Consider the following 22097-nt stretch of genomic DNA (forward strand, 5'->3'; position numbering starts at 1 on the left):
TGAAATGGTCTTGGTGTTATTTATATATTTGTTGTTGTTACAGTAATTATTTTATTTGAAGTATAATATTTTTTGAAGTTATGACTATTAAGTGGACAATCCATACTGATTTTGAACATCATAAACTGGATATTGTTTGTAATGAATTGGAAAACAAATGAGATTTAACAGTTTGTTTTCATTCTAGTTATGGCAGTCTTGGAAAAATATCTGTGAATTTTTTGTTCCTGATAGTTTAACTATGAGCTAATTTATTGTTATGCTGTATATATTCATATGATAATGTATATGTTTTTTCTGGTTTTTAGCATGCCTCGACGAGGATCCATGTTAGATTCTAGGAGTGATAGGTCCACTTCAAGGAGTGACAGCTCCACTTCATCCAAATCATTTCAAACTACATCAAGGCATAATAACAAAGGATCCACATTTCATCAACCTGTGTATCAAAACGCAAATGAGTATTATATACCTACTTTGGGGAGTACACATCATCCTCAACATGATTATGGGAGGGTTGAAGCATATCAATATTGTGAGGGCTTTCGCTTCCAAGATTTGCTTCAAACTCAAGGAGGTTTCCCTCGAGATAACCAACTTGTTTATGGAGGACATAATTCATATAGGAGTTATGGGAGAGTTGATAGTGATGATGGTGATGATGATGATGTGAACATTAGAGATGAAGATGAGGGAGACGGTAGTAATGAGAGAGGTGTATGTGATGAGGATCCAGATGGTGTGTCATCAAACCACGGTTCAACATCTTCTCCATACAATTATGATCAAAATGTTAAAAGGAAGGGGTTTGACACACCAATAGATCCAATTACAAGAAAAAAAAAGCTTTGTTTGTATGGAACAACAGAGTAAGTTTAAACTTTTAAAAACTAACTTATTAAGGTTATATTTTCAGGTATGAAAAAAATTACTTATTATTGTGTAATTATTTGTTTACTGTAAGTTTGTTATTATATATTTTCAGGTTCAATAACGCATCGTGTGGACGTGCAATCGGAGATATTTTGAGGTCCAATTTTAAAGGAGCATGACACTCTTGGGAAAAAGTAGATTCAATGTGCAGGGATGAACTCTTTAAAGAGTTTAAGGTAAGAACCAACACTAATTGCCATATTCTTTTCAATTTTGATCACTTTAATATAGCATTATGAAAATTATGAACTGAATAGCTATAGAAGTGTGCTAGTAATTGTCTTGTTATTTGTAACCATAAATTATTAACTGAATAGCATGTACTGATTTGTGTTCTAATTTGTTCTTATTTCTTGTTTACTCTTTAATTTCATTTAATTTCTTTAGTTATTACATCATCTTGCAAATTCGGAACAAGATAACACAATATGATTAATTATTTATATAATTTGAAATTTTATGCACTCTTTTTACTTGGTTTATATATTATTTGGTAGAAAAAATATTCCTTTCCTGAGGAAGATGAGTTGATTGTTCGTAATATTTGGGAAGATAAGACTAGGATAGCTTTGAATCAACAATTGACACGAGCTCGCAAGAAAGCCATGTCAAAAGAAAACACTACAAATATTATAGATTGCCTTGATAAAGGTCCTGCTTGGATAAACAATGATGACTGTAATTAAATGATCAAAGATGTTTGGTCCACCCCTGAATTTCAAAGGAGGTCTGAATTTGCTAGGAGGAATCGATTAACCAAAACAGATGGTAAAATAAGCACTCATTCTGGAGGAACAGTGTCATTTGCTGATTATCGAGCTAACATGGTAATGATTTTTTTTATTATGCTTAAGATAATGAATTAAATTTTATATATTTATCTTTTATAATATTTATTAATCTTGAAAGCAAGAGGAAGCTGGTGGAAAAGAACCTCCATGGGATGATGTCTTTTCAGCTTTGCATCAGAGTACTAAGCAGTCTGGTAGCTTCGTCGACAACTAGTCTAAAAAAGTGGTTGTATGTATTTTTATTTGATTATTTCTTAATATAACTTAAGTATTATTTAACATTCAAATGAATTTATTGTTGCATGTATTTTATTTGTAGGAAAATTATAAAATGGAGATGATTTCAAAGTATGGAACTAATCGAGAAAATCATCCTTCATTTGATGGAGCAGCTTGGTGTGTGGCTTCAGGAGGAGTTACAAAGGGTAGGGTATATGGTGCACCTCGTATGCCAAAATCTATAGTTAGTACAAGTTCTTCATCACATTCCTACTCGGTGGAGTCATCATATCCCAGTTCATCGTATCGAGCATTGCAACATGAGATAAAGGATAAAGAAGAGGAGATAAAGAAAAAAGATGATTTTATTCTTGAAATGAAACGGCAGATGGATTCCATGCAAGAATATCTTGTGAACAATCTTGGATACCATGGTGGGACATCAAATATTAGCCAAGGTATGCCTTCACCTATGGCTCCCCAGATAACGACACCTATGGGTCCCACATCTCAACCACTTTATCGACCTACACCTCGATCACTATATCCTGATCAATCTTGTGTCGATCCACAATATCATGGTTCATCTTCGCAACCAGCACCATGATTGTATCTTTTGTTGTTTTTTTTAAATTGTATTTCGACTTAATTGTATTAATGCAAGTTTGACTAAATTTATATAATATGAATATTATTTTTATCTCATTTTTTATTAGTTATACAATTATTTTTAATATTAATTTATGTTGGTTATATATATTCTACAACTTTTAAAATATCCATAAATAATTAATTAAACAAATTAAAAGTCATTTTAATAAATAAATAAAAAGTAATTTAATAAAAATAATATACTCAGCAACGGATTATCCGTTGCTGATTCCCAAAATTAACAACGGAATTTCCGTTGCTAAAATCCGTTGCTAAAATTGCAATGAAAAATCCATTGCTGGTTGTTAGTATCGGATTATCCGTTGCTAATTGTAAGCAACAGAATTTTCGTTGCTAAAAAATCAGCAATGACAGATCTGCATCCGAGATTTGTCGTTGCTGATTCCGTTGCTAAATTGTGTTAGCAACGGATTTTAGTATTATTTGCAACAGAGTAGTCCGTTGCTAATTACTACATTTTTTAGTAGTGAACCAACAGGTGCAAGTGTATCTGTTTGCGTGATGCTTCCTGGTGTAAGAGGATTGGTTTGATGTTCTGTTAAGGAGCTGGAACAGCTAGGTTGCAGGGTAGTTTCATTGGAGCTAACTTTTGGTTTACTGAATATTATACATGCAACGGAAATTATAAAACAAAATTATTCGAGAGTCTTTAGTATCCTGTTAGATAGATATAGAGTTGTTTAAAAATTTATTACCTGAAAATATGATTTTCTCCGACTACTTTGAATAATTTCTTAAAGGCAGAATTGTCGCAAACCACAAGCCGTCCCATTTTCCAGCCTCCAAAGGTAATCCATACGAACCACCCGTAAATTGTTTTCTAAATTTCTATTTAGGAGAGAGGGATTGCTATGCCTAGAGTGCTAGCTTTAATTTTGTGTTTACGTAGTTTTTCTGTCCAACAAACAACCACTCCTCTTTTTCACATACAAAATAATAGGCTTAGCTTTATATTTATAGAAAATCCAAAAAAACCCTATAAATAACAAAATATATATTTTCCTCTTAAATAATATTCATATATTATTTAAAAATAATTTTAGAAATTTAATCAATCAAGTCCTTACTTGATTTTTCTAGGTCTAGAAATATAATCTCTGTATTAATTATATTCTAGTCCTTAATTTCTAAAATATATTTTATTCAAGTCATACTTAATTAAATAATCCTAGTTTAATTTCTGATTAATAGTTCTTAATGTGTATTACCGATTAGGTTCCTAATATGTTAGCCCAAATATAAATTATAATTCTAATTAAATAGAATTAAATAAATTAAGCAGTTTAATTTATTATTAATTCAACAATTGATTAATTTATATTTGAAGATCATGTGCGTCGTCTAGCAACGTGTCATGATCCCTAAAATATTTAAAAAGTCATTAGTGGTTTGACTTAATTACCTTTCAGTGACCGATTTCTTAGTGTAATTAATATTCTTTCATCAATAATATTTCAATTGAACATTAAAACATGAAATATGTCTGTTATGTTAAATCATGTTTGTTCTCTATTTAATAATTATTGATTGTTTGGATAAGATTTAAAACTCTTTTTAAATCTCATTACACCTTAATCAAGGAAAAAGGATTTCTCAGTTAATACTATTTGAAAACAGATGAAATATTTTTCTTAATTCACCTAGGTGATGAGTCATCTCTTGATCACTCAAGTACTTTCATATAGTTCATACTACACCTAATGTCTGCCCTTTCATTACCTCAAATAAGATAACATGTAACAGAATCAAAATCAAAGAATGACGTTCTTTATATAAGATGACTTAGTGATCTCAAGTCTAAGGATCACTTACATAACCATTACGTGAGCGTTTCCATAGACATGGGTGATCTCTCTATATAGAATTCTCATGCGAGTCAGTTCAGTCTATATGTCTTATGACAAGCACCTACATATTAGTTCTAGGTATCCTTTATACCTCAACTTATGAGAACAATTGTTTCATTTTATAAAAAAAAAAAAACAAAATATGTATCAGTCTCTACAGTTCTAATGAATGTCCAGTAATTAAGAGAGCATCGACCAAGAACATTTTAGTAACAATGTTTTGATGCAATAGATATCCTATAATTATAACAACTTTATAATTTTCTCTGCAAAGTATTTTTATCCCATAAACTTTATCTTTACTCTAGATTTATTAATCTAATATTATATAAATATTAAAAATAAATTAAATTTTTATTAATAATAAATATATATTTACTTGAATACAATAATATCATGTGCATATTAAACTAACATTAACGCCCTCAAAGATGTTTGTAATAATAATTTCACAACGGTTTGTCCCAGACCTAAAAGCACCGAAGCGCAGCTGATCCAGTAGTGTTAGGTCATTGAATTTCTTATCGTAGACATAGCTATGTCTATATGTAGATGACCCAAAGAAATTCACGGTTGTTTTACCAACCAACATGAAATCAATGACATCTTCTTCGTCAGTAACAATGCAAGGCACTCTGAACTTCCGCACACATATAATCAAAGCAAGGAAGTAAGCCAACAAAACCGAATAATCATAAAGTTAACATGCATGTTTTTTTGGGTTTGAATGCTTTATAGAAGGACATCAAAATGTTATCACCATGGTAGAGGTGGTTGGATAAAGCTGTGGTCATCTGGGCATATGTTTGTATTTTTTTTCTTAATCAGTGACTTAGGTCTAATTAGTACATTCTGGGCAGGCTTCATACCACCATCCTTTGTATAAATCATAGTCGATAACTGAGGCCCAGAATTGAAAGTGAATCTGTCATGCTGCATGAATTATAAGAGCACAATGCAATAGGAAAATGATGTTGTTATTGTAACTTGAAGATAAAAAATGTTTTTTAATGGGAAAGCAAAAGTCTAAAAAGAAACGAAGAGGAAAACTTCAAAAAAACCTTGTGTTCATAAGGACTCATGCAGAGAATCTCTCTAATTATGTTTCGATTCTCATTTCTTTATTCTTCAATTGTCATGAAGGCTCGAGAGGAAGATGGTAGGAGCTAGACCTCTACAGGTAACTGGCCAAAGCTGAAGTACTGTCAAAGAAATGTTTGTTACAAATTTGTATTCGAGATGGAATTAAAGAAAAAACAAAAAGGAAAAAAAGAAAGAAAAACCAATGGGTCAAATCATGGAGAAATGCAAGTGTTAACATACTAATTCTTGTAAGCTAGGAGCTCAGGTATATCAGGATTGAAAAACCAAAGTGAAAAAGTTGTACCGATAAGATTTGGCTTTCTCGAACAAAAGCAAGGGGAACCATTTTTAAAAATATAACAATAAGTGATGAACTGGTACTGCTTCACCAACTAAAAATAAAGGAAATTGAAAAAATCGTAACGAAGGAAGCAATATAAGAAAAATAAATAACTAACCTATAAACTTAGCTGCACGGAAACCTGCAAAAAACGATAACTGGTATGGCCAGTCCGTTGAGTGCAGACTTATCAAACCTCCGTGCAACATCGCTCCAAAGAGTGATGCGCAGCTCATCCCCCGATCCAAAGTAATTAAAAATGCAATTATAAGTGAATTACATTCATTCTAAGCTATTTACGAACCGAATGTTTTCTAGAATGAATTCTTTTTTGTCTTCAACTGTTTGGCCACGAACCAGAACTTAACATCATGGTCAATAACCATGTGTGAGAACCTGTTCTCAGAGATATAAAAGCCTTTGATCTCCAAGTGATCGCCATCAATAATGGCTGATATAAGATGCTAGATATCTCTAGCACGTTCAGATCCTTGGATAGCTCCGTCCTACAACGTTAGAAAAAATTAAGAATGTTGTGCAATCCACAAAGATTATCAGATTATTTAATTACATCATGACATCCTCAAACATAAAGTTTGCAAGGCAGTCAAATATAATTATGTAATAAATGGGATAAAATGAATTAAAAGAAGCAGCTACTCATAATTGTGCAATGAGAAAAGCAAAAGTATGAAGAGGAACCATTTCATTGCAAACACAAAGGTTGCAAGACAGTAAAAAATTAATTCTTGAATAAGTACTAATGTTATGATGTGAAACCATTAAGAAAAGGTATGAATGTGAAAACCATTGGTATATATGAATATGAACCATATACGTTGCATGACATACCTTTTAAGAAATTAAATCTAATACTATGAATAAAGGTATGGTTGAATGTTAGTACGTTGGTACACTAACCTTAAAAATACATTGTTATGCACTGTGATGAAACAAATTCACATGTATGTGATGTACCATGTCTATAAACATGAATACAAATTTACTATGATAGAAAATTCGAATAAAACATAACTCAAAGGCTTTTTTATGAACTAGGAGGAGTGACGAGAATTGAATCTTTCATTAGAAGACAACGCATTACATGAAAGAGCAGGTGAGTGACTTCCCTCTTATTTAAATTGATGAAATCATGATTCTATTTCTTAAATGTGATGCAACTTTAAAATAGCTAGCAATAAGTGAACTATTATAAATACATTGAAGTGTTAAGATTAGCTTCGGCTAATGATATCTTAATTAGAATGACCGAGAGTATATCGTAAGATTAGCTTCGACTAATGACATCCAAATTAATTAGTATGATCGAGAATGCATATTAATCAGGGATGTGTATTTAGATTAGCAAAGACTAATAACATCCGAATTAGGATAGTCGGGAATGTATACAGAGTTTAGCAAATGCTAATGACATTTGAATATCGAATGGCTAGGATAGGAATGTACCATGTCTATAAACATGAATACAAATTTATTATGATAAAAGAATCGAATGAAACATAACTCAAAGGTTTTTTTATGAACTAGAAGGAGCGACGAGGATTGGATCTTTTATTAGAGGAGACTGCACCACATGAAGAGCAAGTAGGTGACTTCCCTTTTATTTAAATTGATGAAATCATGATTCTAATTCTTAAATGTGATGCAACTTTAAAATAGCTAGCAATAAGTGAACTATTATGAATACATTAGAGTGTTAAGATTAGTTTGGGTTAATAATATCCGAATTAGGATGGCCGAGAGTATATCATAAGATTAGCTTCGGCTAATTAATGACATCCGAATTAATATGATCGGGAATGCATATTAAAATTAGCAAAGGCTAATTGCATCCGAACTAGGATGACCAAGAATGTGATGATTGTGGATGTGTATTGAGATTAGCAAAGACTAATGACATCTAAACTAGGATGACCGGGGATGTGTATTTAGATTAGCAAAGGCTAATAACATCCAAATTAAAATAACTAGGAATGTATACCGAGATTAGCGACACTTGAATTTCAGATATCCAGGATGGAAGTAAAAAAACAGAACCCTAGAGTCTAGGTAAAGAAATTTTGCTTTTAAGACCAATTAAATTATTTTAGTGTGTTTTTTTTAAATAAAAATCCAAAAAGGCTCGTAAAGCTAATTGATTGAGTTTTGCTTTTAATGGTAATAATATTAATTTACTATAAAAAAAAGACTTGATTTCTGAATTATTTTTATAATAACTAATAGATTACCTGAAAAATTATATTACCTCTGGGACCAAAACTTTTTTTTAAAAAAAATTGTCAGTTATAATCTTTTTGGGTCTTCGGCTACATTACTTTTCCCGCAACCTGTATGTTTTGTGTGTGTATATATATAGCTTGCATAATTTGACTCTGGGACAGCATATTGAGTACCTTTCGACTTCAATATGAACAGTTGATCTTGCACTTCAAAAGCAAGACTCTCTGCTATACAGAAGCAAATACTAGTTTGCAGCTTCTCTGGAGATCTGGCAACACGAATATTTCTTGGTTTTATATATGTGACCATGGCATGGTGCAACTCAGGCAGTCGAAACATGAATAGCTACGCAAAAAGGGGGTATGATCGGATTGGGTCATTTAAAACACTGGTCAGTCATGAATCAAAGTCACCAAGGTGGAGATTATTGTGGAAGAAGATAGTGAAGGAAAAAAGAAAGATTTTTTACTGTTCATCGTCGGCTCAGGCTAATATTACTTATGATCCCTACACGTACTCTCAGAATTTTGATCACGGCTTGATCATGTCCAACCCTGATGACAGCTCCCGGTCTTTCTCGGCTAGGTTTCCCGTCCCTTCAAGGATCTTTGAGAAAGGTGGATTGGTATAGCTTGATGAATTCAGGAATTTTAGTAAGAACATTGTCTGCTGGTTACTTACTTACGCAGTTGAGGTTCTTAGTTATTCTTCATGAAAATCAAATTTGTTATGTTGATCATAGAGCACATATATCTTTACTTCCAGCAGTTCCGCTAAGAAACTAAGAATTTATCTCTCTTCTTATGTTATTAATCGAGTTTCCTGTAATTTAAATCTAAGAATGTTTCTTCTTCTTTTAATTTGTATTTAATGTCATCATAACACCATGACGATAATATATCTAAAGCAATAATGATTGACGGTGCATGATTAAAAGAAATCTCAACCTCAAATAGTAAAGGCAACATGCATGTTCTGATCATCTTTTTGCTCCTTCATGAAATGCAAGCTTCAAATATTACTAAATCTAGGGCTTAATTTGACAATGGGATGCACTTTATAACATTCAATAGCTTTCTCTTCATATCACAACTCGAATAATTAAAGAAGGAATCATGTTGATATAGTGGTCCAGACTGCATATAGACGAGTGGGCTCACTACCAGCTGATCACTTATCTAGATAAGCTCATGTGCTACAGGAAAGTTCTCTGCGTCCCTACCATTTTCATTCGATTTCAACTGTTAAAATCCTTCTTCTTTTTTAAAAATCTTAATTTATAAATGAATTTGAGGTTCATTTTATGCTCAAAAAGAGGCTTGACATTTCGAATTCACTTCTTTCCGCTAGCAGTGTGTTCTACTACTTATTCGGTCAAAACTGGGTTCTTTGCTACACCATATATTTTTCTAGCAAAGATGGTGCCAAAAACCACCTCATGGTTTGTTTCTTTCCGGAGTCCTTTTCTTTTATGGGGTCAAATATATTACACTCATCTCCATAAGGTTCTTTTGACTGTGGGGCTCTTGTTAGATGAGACACTGTGCATCGTTTCTCCTGTTGAACAAGGTCCCAGCTGTCTCATTTAAAACTTTATGAAGATTTCAACTGTTCAAACTTCAAATTATTAGGCCATTTCTCAGGGGGCTCGCATTCCACATATCAACCCATTAAGAGGAGGTGCCAGGGGCGCCATGCCATTTTTAAAAATTTCTCACCTCACCTTTTTGAGCTACTTGCATGGGATTCCTTGCAAGGGGCAAGTGTAGCTGGACTGAAAAGAGTAGATCATGATAGTAGTTGTAAAAAAAAAAAACCCAAAACTAGAGATCTCTTTCCTGCACAAAAGGGTGGTGGTACTATTGCCCAGAGCCCACCAATCCCTCTAATTTATCCTTTTTCCGAAATCAATATGAACCCAAGACTAAAGGAGGGATATTAAAGCAATAAAGTCAGACACAGTAAAGCTGATGCATCTTTCGAGCCTCCCCAGGCAACCCTTTAGCATGGCCCAGAAAGAAAGAAGCTAGCCCCTTTATTTTCTGCTTTGGATTAGGATAGAATGGAAAACAAAGGGCATGCAATTTTCATGCCATGATTCAGCATAATTAAATTATAGTCCAATATCAGCTCCTTGGCGTTTACTTAAAAAGCAAAATAAAACATGAAAACCTGCGGTTGTCATTGGAAGCACAGACAGCCATGATCAAGCATAGGCAACCTCAATCTTTAATTTAATTGTTTGCAGCGGCCCGTAAATTCATTGAATGAATGATTTGAACTTGAAGTGCCCTGGGCCAACAAGCTGATCTTTACCAACCAATATGGAAGGCATACGCCTTCCCTCTAAACTAACCAATAAAAGCTCGCCTACCACTGCTTTGCATTACTCTTCATGAAGAGATAAAGGGTCTCGGCAGCCCTCTATACCAATGATGCTGCTAGTGTCAATTAATCGGATTCATCAATGTCACTCAGTTCGCATTGCTCATATTTAATGCTTGATCTGACCATGGCCCAAATATACCTGCTAAGCCAGCTCGCCAGCCAGCTTTCCCTTTATCTGCCACTGTACTGTAGAACTTTATCAGTTAAGGTTATATGCACAGATTAATGCCATCAACTTGTACACATAATATATTGAAATGTTATTTGTAACTTTAAGTACCATAATGTTCCAATAATCTCTGCTTCTCTTGAGCAGCAAAATATAGAAGCATTTCCTATTGTCACGTTACCGAGGGAAAAAAGTAGTGTTTTACCTTCAGTTTCTGAGTCAATCCACCCTCGAGTAATTCCTGTTGAAGCATATACTTGAGGTGATTGAAAGGTGGATTATTTCAAAGCGCGATCTCCATTTATTAGATAGAGAAGATCTTGGAGATTTCGTTATCTGATTAATCACCAGATTTCCCATTACCAAGGTTGATGTATATGCATATTCAGCGAGGATTGGGGGAGTTGACAATTAATGAAGCATGACAATTTGATTTTGGTGACTTATCTCTAATGTTGCAAAAGGGACGCTTTGATTCAAAATGGTTTACTACATATAGGGAGGAAGGGAAGGAAATAATTACAGTGTAAGTAATGGTGTTTATGGAATTTGACATGAACAAATGAGTTCAGGGATTTTACAACAAGCATTATTGCTCTGCTGAATTGGATCCATACTCCATGCAGCCAAGAGCTTACTAATATTCATCTTGCTATCAAAACTACAATAGAGAGAGCGCACAGATAACAACAACTAAATAAACACTGCAGTCAATGAAGATGCCGCGGACTGCCTGATACACAGTCAAACCTCTCTCCAAGAGCTTAACTGCTCCCACCCAGTTATCTCCATCTTCCTTAGATACCATTCGTTCTCTCTCAGATTCCTCACTGCCATGATTTCCCCTTTCACGAAACAGTCGGACAAGCACAATTGTTACATCAGTTAGCAGGACTATGTAAAGAGGCCTAGAGGCTATAATGCTCTCTGAACTCACTATGTTAATTCCAAGCAGTGGATAATCAATGTATGATATAAGCACGAGAGAAGCTATTATGAGAGAACAAATAACACGAGATCTCTGGGAGGCTATAATGCAGGAGTTTATTCTCTTCGAAGAGAAAAAATTGGGCTTATCTGATGCCTTTTGAATTGATGGTGTCGCTATTGACATTTGTATTTCAGTCATCTTGCTGTAAGCTTCTGTAGGTGTCACTCGTTCCTGTAAATGTTGTTCTACTTGGTTTCTAATGTCAAAGCCGATCCCTTCGAAAGCTTCATTGCTGGCCTTTCGTTTCGGAAATTTAGAACCAGGCTCGTAATCTGCTCCTCCAGAACCAGCTGTAACAGCCATAAGAGCAAAGGGAAACATGAAACAAGTAGTTGTGACCTTCAGAACAAATTATGCATGACACCAGCACAATGGATAAGAAATTGATAGAATAGTAAAACAATGTTTCGTGATGCAAACCAGACCACTCTGAGCTACCAAATTATGAAGTTGACAGAAGCAGCTCCTTGTTCAGCATACAGGGACTTGTCTTAATTTCACATGTTCAATTCTTTTAACAGAAACAATCCAGGCATAATTCTGAAGTAATAATATGGGCAGAGGAAGGGTGAAACTGCGACGGTAAACCTATTACAGCAGCTGAGAAAAGAAATTCAGCATACTCATACAAAAAAACAAAGAAAACTATTAGTGATTATCAATTTAAGGTCTGGAATCAGGGATAAGCATCCATGTTATTTGGCCGCATATTTCCTCCATAGCCTACAGGCATAGCTACTTATTCAATTAACTTGTAACAAATTATGAATTAGAATAAAGGGCATCTTCCTTCACCGGATTTCATCAATTCAAATAACGAAATTCATAAACTATTGTAATTAATATGCCTATGGAGAATCTGATATTGCTACAAGAACAGCTGATTTCCAGAATGGTCAATGGAGTATTGAAATTTGGCTTCTCTATTTTCTACATGGATCCTAGGAATCCTATCTCAAAAGCATCGCAACATGGGAAAATCAGAAGGAGGGGTTGGGGGTCATGATCCAGATTTAAAAAAAAGAAAAAAGAAAAAACGTGTGCCCATTTTCAATGAAAAATTTTGAGAACCAAATTCTCATTTATCTCAATACTGCACAGCAGATGATAATTTATGTTGCCTAATTTTTGAAATACTGTCATTCCTGTCCCAAATCAACACAAAAAACGACTTAAAAAATTTCTGGTGACATATATATTAGGAAACAGGAGGAAAAGGTACCGTCAATTTGAGCATGTTGAGAGACCGTGGTTGATGGGGATGATGGATTATCATGTGCAAGGTGACTATAATTTGATGTTGTTGAAGATGCTTGTGATGAAGACGAATCGAGACTTTGAATTTGGCCGGTGATTAGAGCCATCCGGTCCGACCCTCTTTCCACGATTCTTCTTCTTCTTCTCTCTTCTTTGCCATCGCTGACCATCGCTCCCTCCCCCTCCAGGTTCCGTATCCTGCCAAAACAAGATTTGGATATTTGGATACCACAAAACTGTATATTTTAGCCCTTCTAGATACGACTGAACTATACTTTAGTCCCTATAGTTTATCAGGACTAATCGATTAGTCAGTATGGAATAAAAAATAATCAATTGATCGTTTGACCAACGTTGACTATACGCAATTTATTTTTTCCCTAAAAAATGCTTTCTTTCCTAATAAAAATCACCCTACTCCACTTTTTGTATTTTAAATGATTTGTGTATCACCTCCAACAATACAATTATTCGGTACCGTTTAGGGAAAAAGATTGGGTAAAATATACATTTCCTTGGAAAAAAATGATCTACTTTTATTCGATATTATTTATTTTACTAATTAAAATTAGAATAAAATGGAAAATAATGGAAAGTTAAGGAAGGATTGAGGTATTACCAAAAGGAAAAAGAAAAAAGAAAAAAGAAAAAAAACGAAAGGAGTGGGATTATAGGAGAATTTTAAAATAAAGGGATTAAATGTATAGTTTTTAAAAAACCAAATTAATTAATGTTATTAAATTAAAAGTACTAATCTAATTAGCTCTTCAAAATATTTAAGAGGGGGTTCTTGTACGAACGGGCTCTATTAACTATTTAACTCAAATTTATATTTAAATTTATTAATTTATAATTAAATTTAGTCATATTTGAGTATGTGATTGTGGTTGTTTTTTAAAATATTTTTCATTTAAAAATGTATTAAAATGATATTTTTTTATTTTTAAAAAATTATTTTTGATATCAGCACATCAAAATATCAGAAAACACTTAAAAAATATTAATTTAAAACAAAAAAAAATAAAAAAAATTTTAAAATTTTTAAAAGTACTTTTTAAACACAAAAAAAAAAGAATCATCCCTTAAATTCCTTTACTTAGGGCAGGTAGCCCTAGCCCTGCCCATCACTAGGAGAAAATACTCCCATTTGATCCTATTTTCCATTCTTAAAATGTTCAAATTAAAAAAAAAAAAATGAATGAACAGTAATTATTGCAGAAATGATGTTTGCCTAACTTTTCAAGATGAGAAATATAGGTGATGGTAAATATATATACATATAAAAATATGACAATATAAATTATAATTAATGAAGAATAGAAATTTATAAGAAAAACAAATTGGTGTAAAACAGTACAAACTTTTTCCCAAAAGTCATAAATGAAAATCCCTGATCAAACCCAGATTTATAAATATGGAAAGTAAGCTTCAACTAAAATATAGCAAAATCAAAACAGAACAAGAAATGTGATTTACAATTAATTTAAACACATAAATGTCAAAGTAAATCTCATTTTTTGGATATATTCGTTTAATTGTGCCTCTTAGTCGCTCAAGAATCCAAACAATGAAAGTATAACACTCGAAACCTCAATGCATAATCTTGCAACTATATTCAAAATCTTCTATGGAAGGTCAACTGTGAAGAATTCTAGCATTTAATTATTTTCCCTTTTTCTTGCCAAATCCTTAACCCAACATTTATTCTTATTCTGCCTGCAAGGATGAGAATATAAGTTCGATCCCTAGAAAATATATTTATTGGAAGAAACGACTACAAACCTCAAACGAGACTAGTCTCACTTTTTAAAAAGGTATGAAGATACCTGAATAAGAAAATAAATATTTATTTATTTATTTATTTTTTTGAGTGGTTACACTTGACATCTTTAAAATATGCATATATGAAACGTTGATATTTTATGTCACCATCCATAATTTGCTAATTTTTAAAGCACTGACATCTCCACTTTTTTCCCCATTAAACCCTAGCCCCATTATTTATTGTTTTCTCACCGAAAAACTTCAAAGAAAACCAAAAAGAAAAATGTCAAAGAAACTCCAAAAGTCGCTCCAAGAGTGCCTTTATAAGATCAAAAACCCTATCCAAAATGTCCAATTTTATCCTGATTCAAAGAAATGGGTTTTAAGAGGCTGCAAACGACCTAGAACGCTATCCTTTACCATTGCTCGTAAGCAAAATGAGTTTCATAATGAAGAAGGAGAGATCAATAAGGGTGTCTCAGCAACACTCTCTGATGTCGATCGCTTCCTTTCCGAGAATTTTAGCTCACTTTATATCAGTGATGACGATGGAAATTATCATAAGGGAAGTGACCATAGATCTAAGAGGAGCTGATCAAACTCACAGCTCTAAAGAGATTTTAATTGATTCACCTAGGTTCCTTGAGGCAGTCCACTAAATAAAATTAAAATTTGTTGCTAAAAACATTTAGCAATAGAATCAGCAACGGCAAATATCGGATGCAGATCTGTCGTTGCTGATTTTTCAGCAACGGATTTGTCCATTGCTGATTTCTCGGCAACGAAAATTCCGATGCTTATAATCAGCAACGAATAATCCGATGCTCACAAACCAGCAATGGATTTTTCGTTACAAATATTAGCAATGGAAAATCCGTTGCTGGTTTTGTGAATCAGTAATGGATTTTCCGTTGCTGATTGATGAATTATTTATAATCAACAACGAAAAATCAGTTGCTGGCTATATTATTTTTATTAAATTTATTTATTTTTTTATATATAAAAATGACTTAATTTTTTTAATTAATTATTTTTGGATATTTTGAAAGTTGTAGAATATATATAAACAACATAAATTAATATTAAAAATGACTTTATCACCAATAAAAAATGAAATAAAAATAATATTCATAGTATAAAAATTTAGTTAAACTTACATTAATGCAAATAAGTCAAAATATAATCAAAAGAAACAATCAAAAGATACAATCATGGTGCTTGTTGTGGAGACGAACCATGATATTGTGGATCGACATAAGATGAATCAGGATATAGTGGTTGAGGTGTAGGTCGATAAATTGGTGGAGATGTGGGACCCATAGGTGTCATTATCTGGGAAGTCATAGGTGCTGCATTGATGGGGCCATAGGTGGTGGCATACCTTGGCCAATATTTGATGTCCCACCATGGTATCCAAGATTGGTCATAAGATATTCTTTCATAGAATTAATCTCCCGTTTCATTTCAAAAATAAAATCATCTTTTTTCTTTATCTACTCTTCTTTATTCTTTATCTCCTTTTGCAATGCTCAATAAGATGAACTAGGATATGATGACTCCACCAAGTAGGAATGTGATGAAGAGCTTGTATTAACTATAGATTTTGGCATGCGAGGTGCACCATATACCCTACCCTTTGTAACTCCTCCTGAAGCCACACACCAAGCTACTCCATCAAATGAAAGATGATTTTCCCGATTAGTTCCATATTTTGAAATCATCTCCTTTTTATAATTTTCCTACAAATAAAATACATGCAATAATAAATTCATTTGAATGTTAAATAATACTTAAGTTATATAAATAAATAATCAAATAAAAATACATACAACCATTTTTTTAGACTTGTTGTCGACGAAGATGCTAGACTGCTTAATACTTTGATGCAAAGCTGAAAAGACAATATCATCCTATGGAGGTTCTTTTCCATCAGCTTGCTCTTGCTATCAAGATGAATAAATATTATAAAAGATAAATATAAAAATTTTAATTCATTATCTTAAGCAAAAAAATAAAATCCTTACCATGTTAGCTCGATATGATGCAAATGACATTGTTCCTCCAAAATAAGTGCTTATTTTGCCATCTGTTTTGGTTAATCGATTCCTCCTAGCAAATTCCAACCTCCTTTGAAATTCAGGGATGGACCAAATATCTTTGATCATTTGATTTCAGTCGTCATTGTTTATCCAAGCAGGACCTTTATCAAGGCAATCTATAATATTTGTAGTGTTTCCATTTGACATGGCTTTTTTGCGAGCTCGTGTCAATTGTTGATTCAAAGCAATCCTAGCCTTATCTTCCCAAATATTACAAACAATTGACTCATCTTCCTCAGGAAAGGAATATTTTTTTCTACCAAATAATATATATACCAAGTAAAAAGAGTGCACAAAATTTCAAAGTATGGAAATGATTAATCATATTGTGTTATCTTGTTCAGAATTTGCAAGATTATGTAATAACTAAAAAAATTAAATGATATTAAAGAGTAAACAAGAAATAAGAACAAATTATAACACAAATCAGTCCCTACTACAGTATCTGTATTGGAGAAGAGATGCATATTTATGGTTATCCGTAAATAAAAAAGGAGAGGAATATGACAACTCCTTAATCCATATCTTATTGATTCAGCAAACTACAAGAACTTAAAAGAGAAAACAACGATGATGATGATGAAAAAAAAAAACCAACCTCCCATATCTTATCTGATCTCCAAAATCATATTAATGGCTTCAAAATTCAAATTTCCTAATTACTTAGTGGATCCTAAGCATATTTCATAACTCCCAAAACATTCGATCATAATATACCCTAGTTCCCTAATTCAATTGAGATCAACATTTCTATTGAATAGTTTGCTAGTTTGATTGAAACCCGGTTTTATTAAGTTCAAGTGAAAAATCTATTGGATTTTTTTTGTTTTTGGACTAACTGGACAAACTAAACGCCCCTAAAAAATAAAAGAAAAATAACATAAACTAAACACCCCACAAATAAAAGAAAAGGATATAAAGCAAGTGAATCCTAACAAGATTTTTCATTTCACATGCAGGTTCAAAAATCAATACTCCCAACACATCAATAAAGTAATCTCAATGAAAGAGCGAATATATTTTCTTTTGAACCTAAACACAAACAAATTACAAGAATAGTATAAATAGAGCACAAAAAAAAAAAATTGGATGGCATTAATAAAATAGCAAACCCACCCATTACACACATAAATAAACATCGAAAGAAGTTCCTTTAATTAATGCCACTCAACATTCTATACAGCTTCCACTAATCTTTTAAGTAATTAGCAAGGCAATGACTATCACACTTCTCTAGCTATTCAGTTGATAATTTTCATAATACTACATTAAAGTGATCAAAATTGAAAAGAATAGGGCAATTAGTGTTGGTTCTTACCTTAAACTCTTTAAAGAGTTCATCCCTTCATATTGAATCTACTTTTTTCCAAGAATGTCATGCTCCCTTAAAATTGAACCTCAATATATCTTCGATTGTACATCCACACGATGCGTTATTGAACCTGAAAAAATATAATAACAAACTTTTATTAAACAAATAATTACACAATAATAAGTAATTTTTTTCATACCTGAAAATATAACCTTAATAAGTTATTTTTTAAAAGTTTCAACTTACTTTGTTGTTCCATACAAACAAAGCTCTTTTTTTTTTGTCATTAGATCTATTGGTGTGTCAAAACCCTTCCTTTTAACACTTCAATCATAATTGTATGGAGAAGAGGTTGAACTGTGGTTGATGGGACGCCATCTTGATCCTCATCACATACACCTCTCTCATTACTACCAGCTCTCTTATCACATACACCTCTCTCATTACTACCGTCTCCCTCATCTTCATCTCTAATGTTCGCATTATCATCAGTATCACCATCATCACCCTCAACTCTCTCATAACTCCTATATGCATTATGTCCTCTATAAACAAGTTGGTTATCTCGAGAGAAACTCCTTGAGTTTGAAGCAAATCTTGGAATCGAAAGCCCTCACAATATTGATATGCATCAACCCTCCCATAATCATGTTGAGGAGGATGTGTACCCCCCAAAGTAGGTATATAATACTCTTTCGAGTTCTAATACACAGGTTGATGAAACGTGGATCCTTTGTTATTACGCCTTGATGGAGTTTGAAATGATTTGGATAAAGTGGACTTATCACTCCTAAATCTAATATGGATCCTCGTCGAGGCATGCTAAAAACTAGAAAAAATATATGCATTACCATCAATAATTATTGAGTTGAGAAAATATAAAACTAACCAAACTCCACAATTATATCAAAGAAGTAAACAACATGAATTAATTAGTGGTGTGGCAATCATGTCTCTCTACCTGGAATGGGACTCTTGCTGGAATGTAAAAAAAAACCTCCAGATACTCTACTGGAAACAGCCACCAGTTAATGTTCTTCATAATAAGCAATTCATGTAAAAAAAATTCAAAATGTAAGAGACAGAAATCTGTAAATGTCAAAAGAAGCTCCCAAATGCAAAGTACAACAAAACATTTACCAAACAGAAACACTAGCATTAATCAGCATCCACATTATAATTGCAACCCAGAACCCATACATACAAACAAAAAGAAACAGTGGCTACAATATTGGCTGCAAACCTTTTAAAATCTTGGCTGCAGTATGGTGGCCAAGTGCTGTTAGATATGCGAAAAGAGACATGATTGTCGGAAAAAGATACAGTAATTAGGATTAAACAATCCTTTTAATTAGTCTAGATGTTCATCTAGTTTAATTAAGCATACGCGTAAAAGAAGAAACTGCAGTTATGTGAAAATCTTGGTTGTTTATGGAAATGCAAGTAGTGAACTATCTCTTTTATAATATGTATTAATAATCAAAAGTTCAGAATCAACCAAATAATATGCTAAAAAAAAAAAATTCCTCTGCAACCAATTTCCAGTACAAATCTGCTACTCTAATATCTATAATTTGCCTAGAAGAATTTGAAACTAATACTTACACCAAGTACAATTATAAATTAGTTGTAAGTCAAGACGAAGATAAACTCCACAAAAGAAAAGAGAACAAGTCATTTGTGGAAAGGAAATTAAAGTGACTAATAATAAAAATTTGAATAATTAATTAAGCTGATACTTATTCTTCATCAACTGACAGCCATTTGGTATTCACCTAAGGTGGACAGGTGCGCAGTATAGTGAGAGGAAGAGAGAGAGAGAGCAAAATTAAATTGGAGAATGACTAAACAAAAGCTACTAAGAGAGATCCATAACATCCTTGGTGCAAGCAGCAGAAAGCATTGAAAAATCTTACAGCAAGACCATCCACTATAAACAAGACAGTTTGTGAAATGAAAAACCATTACGTTAAGGAATATTTAGAACCAATAAACTCAAAATAAACTACCTATTTATCTATCTGCACTGACAATAGGAGGCATGCCAGAACTATTTCCAACATAGAGCCCTAACAGAAACAAGAAAAATTCAAATCTATTCAACACCAATGACCAACAGAAGTAAATTGCTCCATGGACACTTACAATGCCACGAGTTAGAGGATTAGCCAGCTGTGATTGCTGATACTTCAATATTGTCCAATCAAAGACATAATCAAACTGAAAGCCTGTAAACATGATCAAAAGATTCAAAAAGGAGTTCAAAAAATGTCAAGTCTATTAGGGAAGCAGGAACAAGCCTGTAAACAGGAACAAAAATTCTTACTTCTTTGTATCTAGTGCTATCCAGAAACATCTCAAAGACCTCTGCTGCAAAATATACCAAATAGTGGACTTACAATGGGAAGCAAGAGCAACTATCTTTGTAGGAATCTGGAAAAAGAACGAACCTGGGCTTCAAGTTTATTAGAAATGGTTTCAAAGGTCAATGAAAATGATATATGTAATCTAATCCATAACACACACTTGAATAAAATAACAAAGAAATAACATTGAAAGCCTAAACTTGTCAAGTAATATGAGGAAATAATATGAAATCATCCATACATCTAATAAAGATAATTCATTACATATACTACAAAATATAATTAACTTGCGCTACTCATTATTATCATCACTCCTAACCATGTCATCATCACACAAAACCATGTCGTCGTCATCACCACCACCACCACCACCACAACCATCATCATCATCATCAGCTTCTTCTTCTTCTTCTTCTTCTGCAACCCTTTCATCTTCTTTTCCCCAATTTACATCAAGTTGAAGCAATTCATGTTGACTGATTTCTTCATAATAAGATGATTCAACAGGTATATTTGGATCATCAAGTGTTTGAGTAGGAAGGACACGACATGGTTGAAAAATCTCATCCGATTGATCAACGTCAAATGATCTCACATTGTTGGCATCTTTAATAAATTCACCCATGTCAACATTATAACGACCATTGAAAGCTTGCGTCGCTAAAAAAAAGACGTTCGGCTACCTCTTATAGCAGTTGTCTTAATAACCGTCCACCATTCAGAGGATTTATTATCAGGTGGATATGTACAGTAGACTTGTTGACATTGTTGTGCTAACACAAAATCTTCATTTCCATGTAGTCGAGATGTATGCTTGATTTGAACCAAACCATTCGAACGATACACTCTAATCCCTCGTTTTGTATCATACCAATTACATTTAAACATAAATAACTTGCACTTACTCCCCAAATATTTTAGCCCAACAACTTCTTTAAGCATTCCATAATAATCACGTTCATTATCATCATAGCAACTTCCTTTTACACAAACTCCACTATTCATTGTCTTTTTAAAACGACCATAACTTTGAGTATGAAATTTAAAATCATTCACATAATACCCATTATAACATTTCACTGAAGTTGAAGGCCCATAGCAAGTCCAAAGAGTTGATTTTCAATTCCATTGGATTGGTATTCCACCTAGCATAATAGTTAACTCCATAAGAAATATTGTTTTAAAAGAGATTAGTAATTTTTTAAAAGTAACTAATTAACATAAATATAAATTAATTTTATGAAAATACTTACATTATTTTTTAACCAATTTGGAAAGATCTCTTCGTATAATTTTTCAATTTCAACATCACTCGCATGTGGTTGTTGTGACTTTAGCTCTTGACGACATTACCTAAAATTTTAAAATGTTAAAGTTAATAATAAATTATTATAAATTAAGTACAAAATAATATCTCATACTTACTCTAAATAAGGTTTCAATTCTTGACAATTGAGTTATCACATAGTTATACGCAATTTGCATTTCAGCACGTGACAACTGTCTTCTATAAAATCTTTTGGATAATTTTTCCCTGGATAGGAAAAAATAAAGAGATGTCCATCTAGACTTTTAAGGACACCATCATCATTTTGTGGAACTCGATTCCAAATTGTTTGCACGTC

General features: G+C 32.8%; 2 protein-coding genes across 2 annotated transcripts; one reads left to right on the forward strand and one right to left on the reverse strand.

Moving 5' to 3' along the window:
* Positions 1-219: 219 nt before the first annotated feature.
* Positions 220-1386, forward strand: LOC127905078 (uncharacterized). The gene is made up of 2 exons (XM_052451361.1): positions 220-869; positions 986-1386. Exons 1-2 carry the CDS (start codon positions 277-279, stop codon positions 1050-1052), a joined length of 660 nt encoding a protein of 219 aa, XP_052307321.1. The 5' UTR covers positions 220-276; the 3' UTR covers positions 1053-1386.
* A 9767-nt stretch (positions 1387-11153) lies between these two features.
* Positions 11154-13151, reverse strand: LOC18096846 (uncharacterized). The gene is made up of 2 exons (XM_006385412.3): positions 12897-13151; positions 11154-11964 (listed from the first exon to the last, which is right to left on the reverse strand). The coding sequence occupies exons 1-2, from the start codon at positions 13099-13101 to the stop codon at positions 11345-11347; spliced, it is 825 nt and encodes a 274-aa protein (XP_006385474.2). The 5' UTR covers positions 13102-13151; the 3' UTR covers positions 11154-11344.
* Between the last annotated feature and the right edge of the window lie 8946 nt (positions 13152-22097).

Source organism: Populus trichocarpa, chromosome 3 (genome assembly GCF_000002775.5).
Source record: "Populus trichocarpa isolate Nisqually-1 chromosome 3, P.trichocarpa_v4.1, whole genome shotgun sequence".
NCBI lineage: Eukaryota > Viridiplantae > Streptophyta > Magnoliopsida > Malpighiales > Salicaceae > Populus > Populus trichocarpa.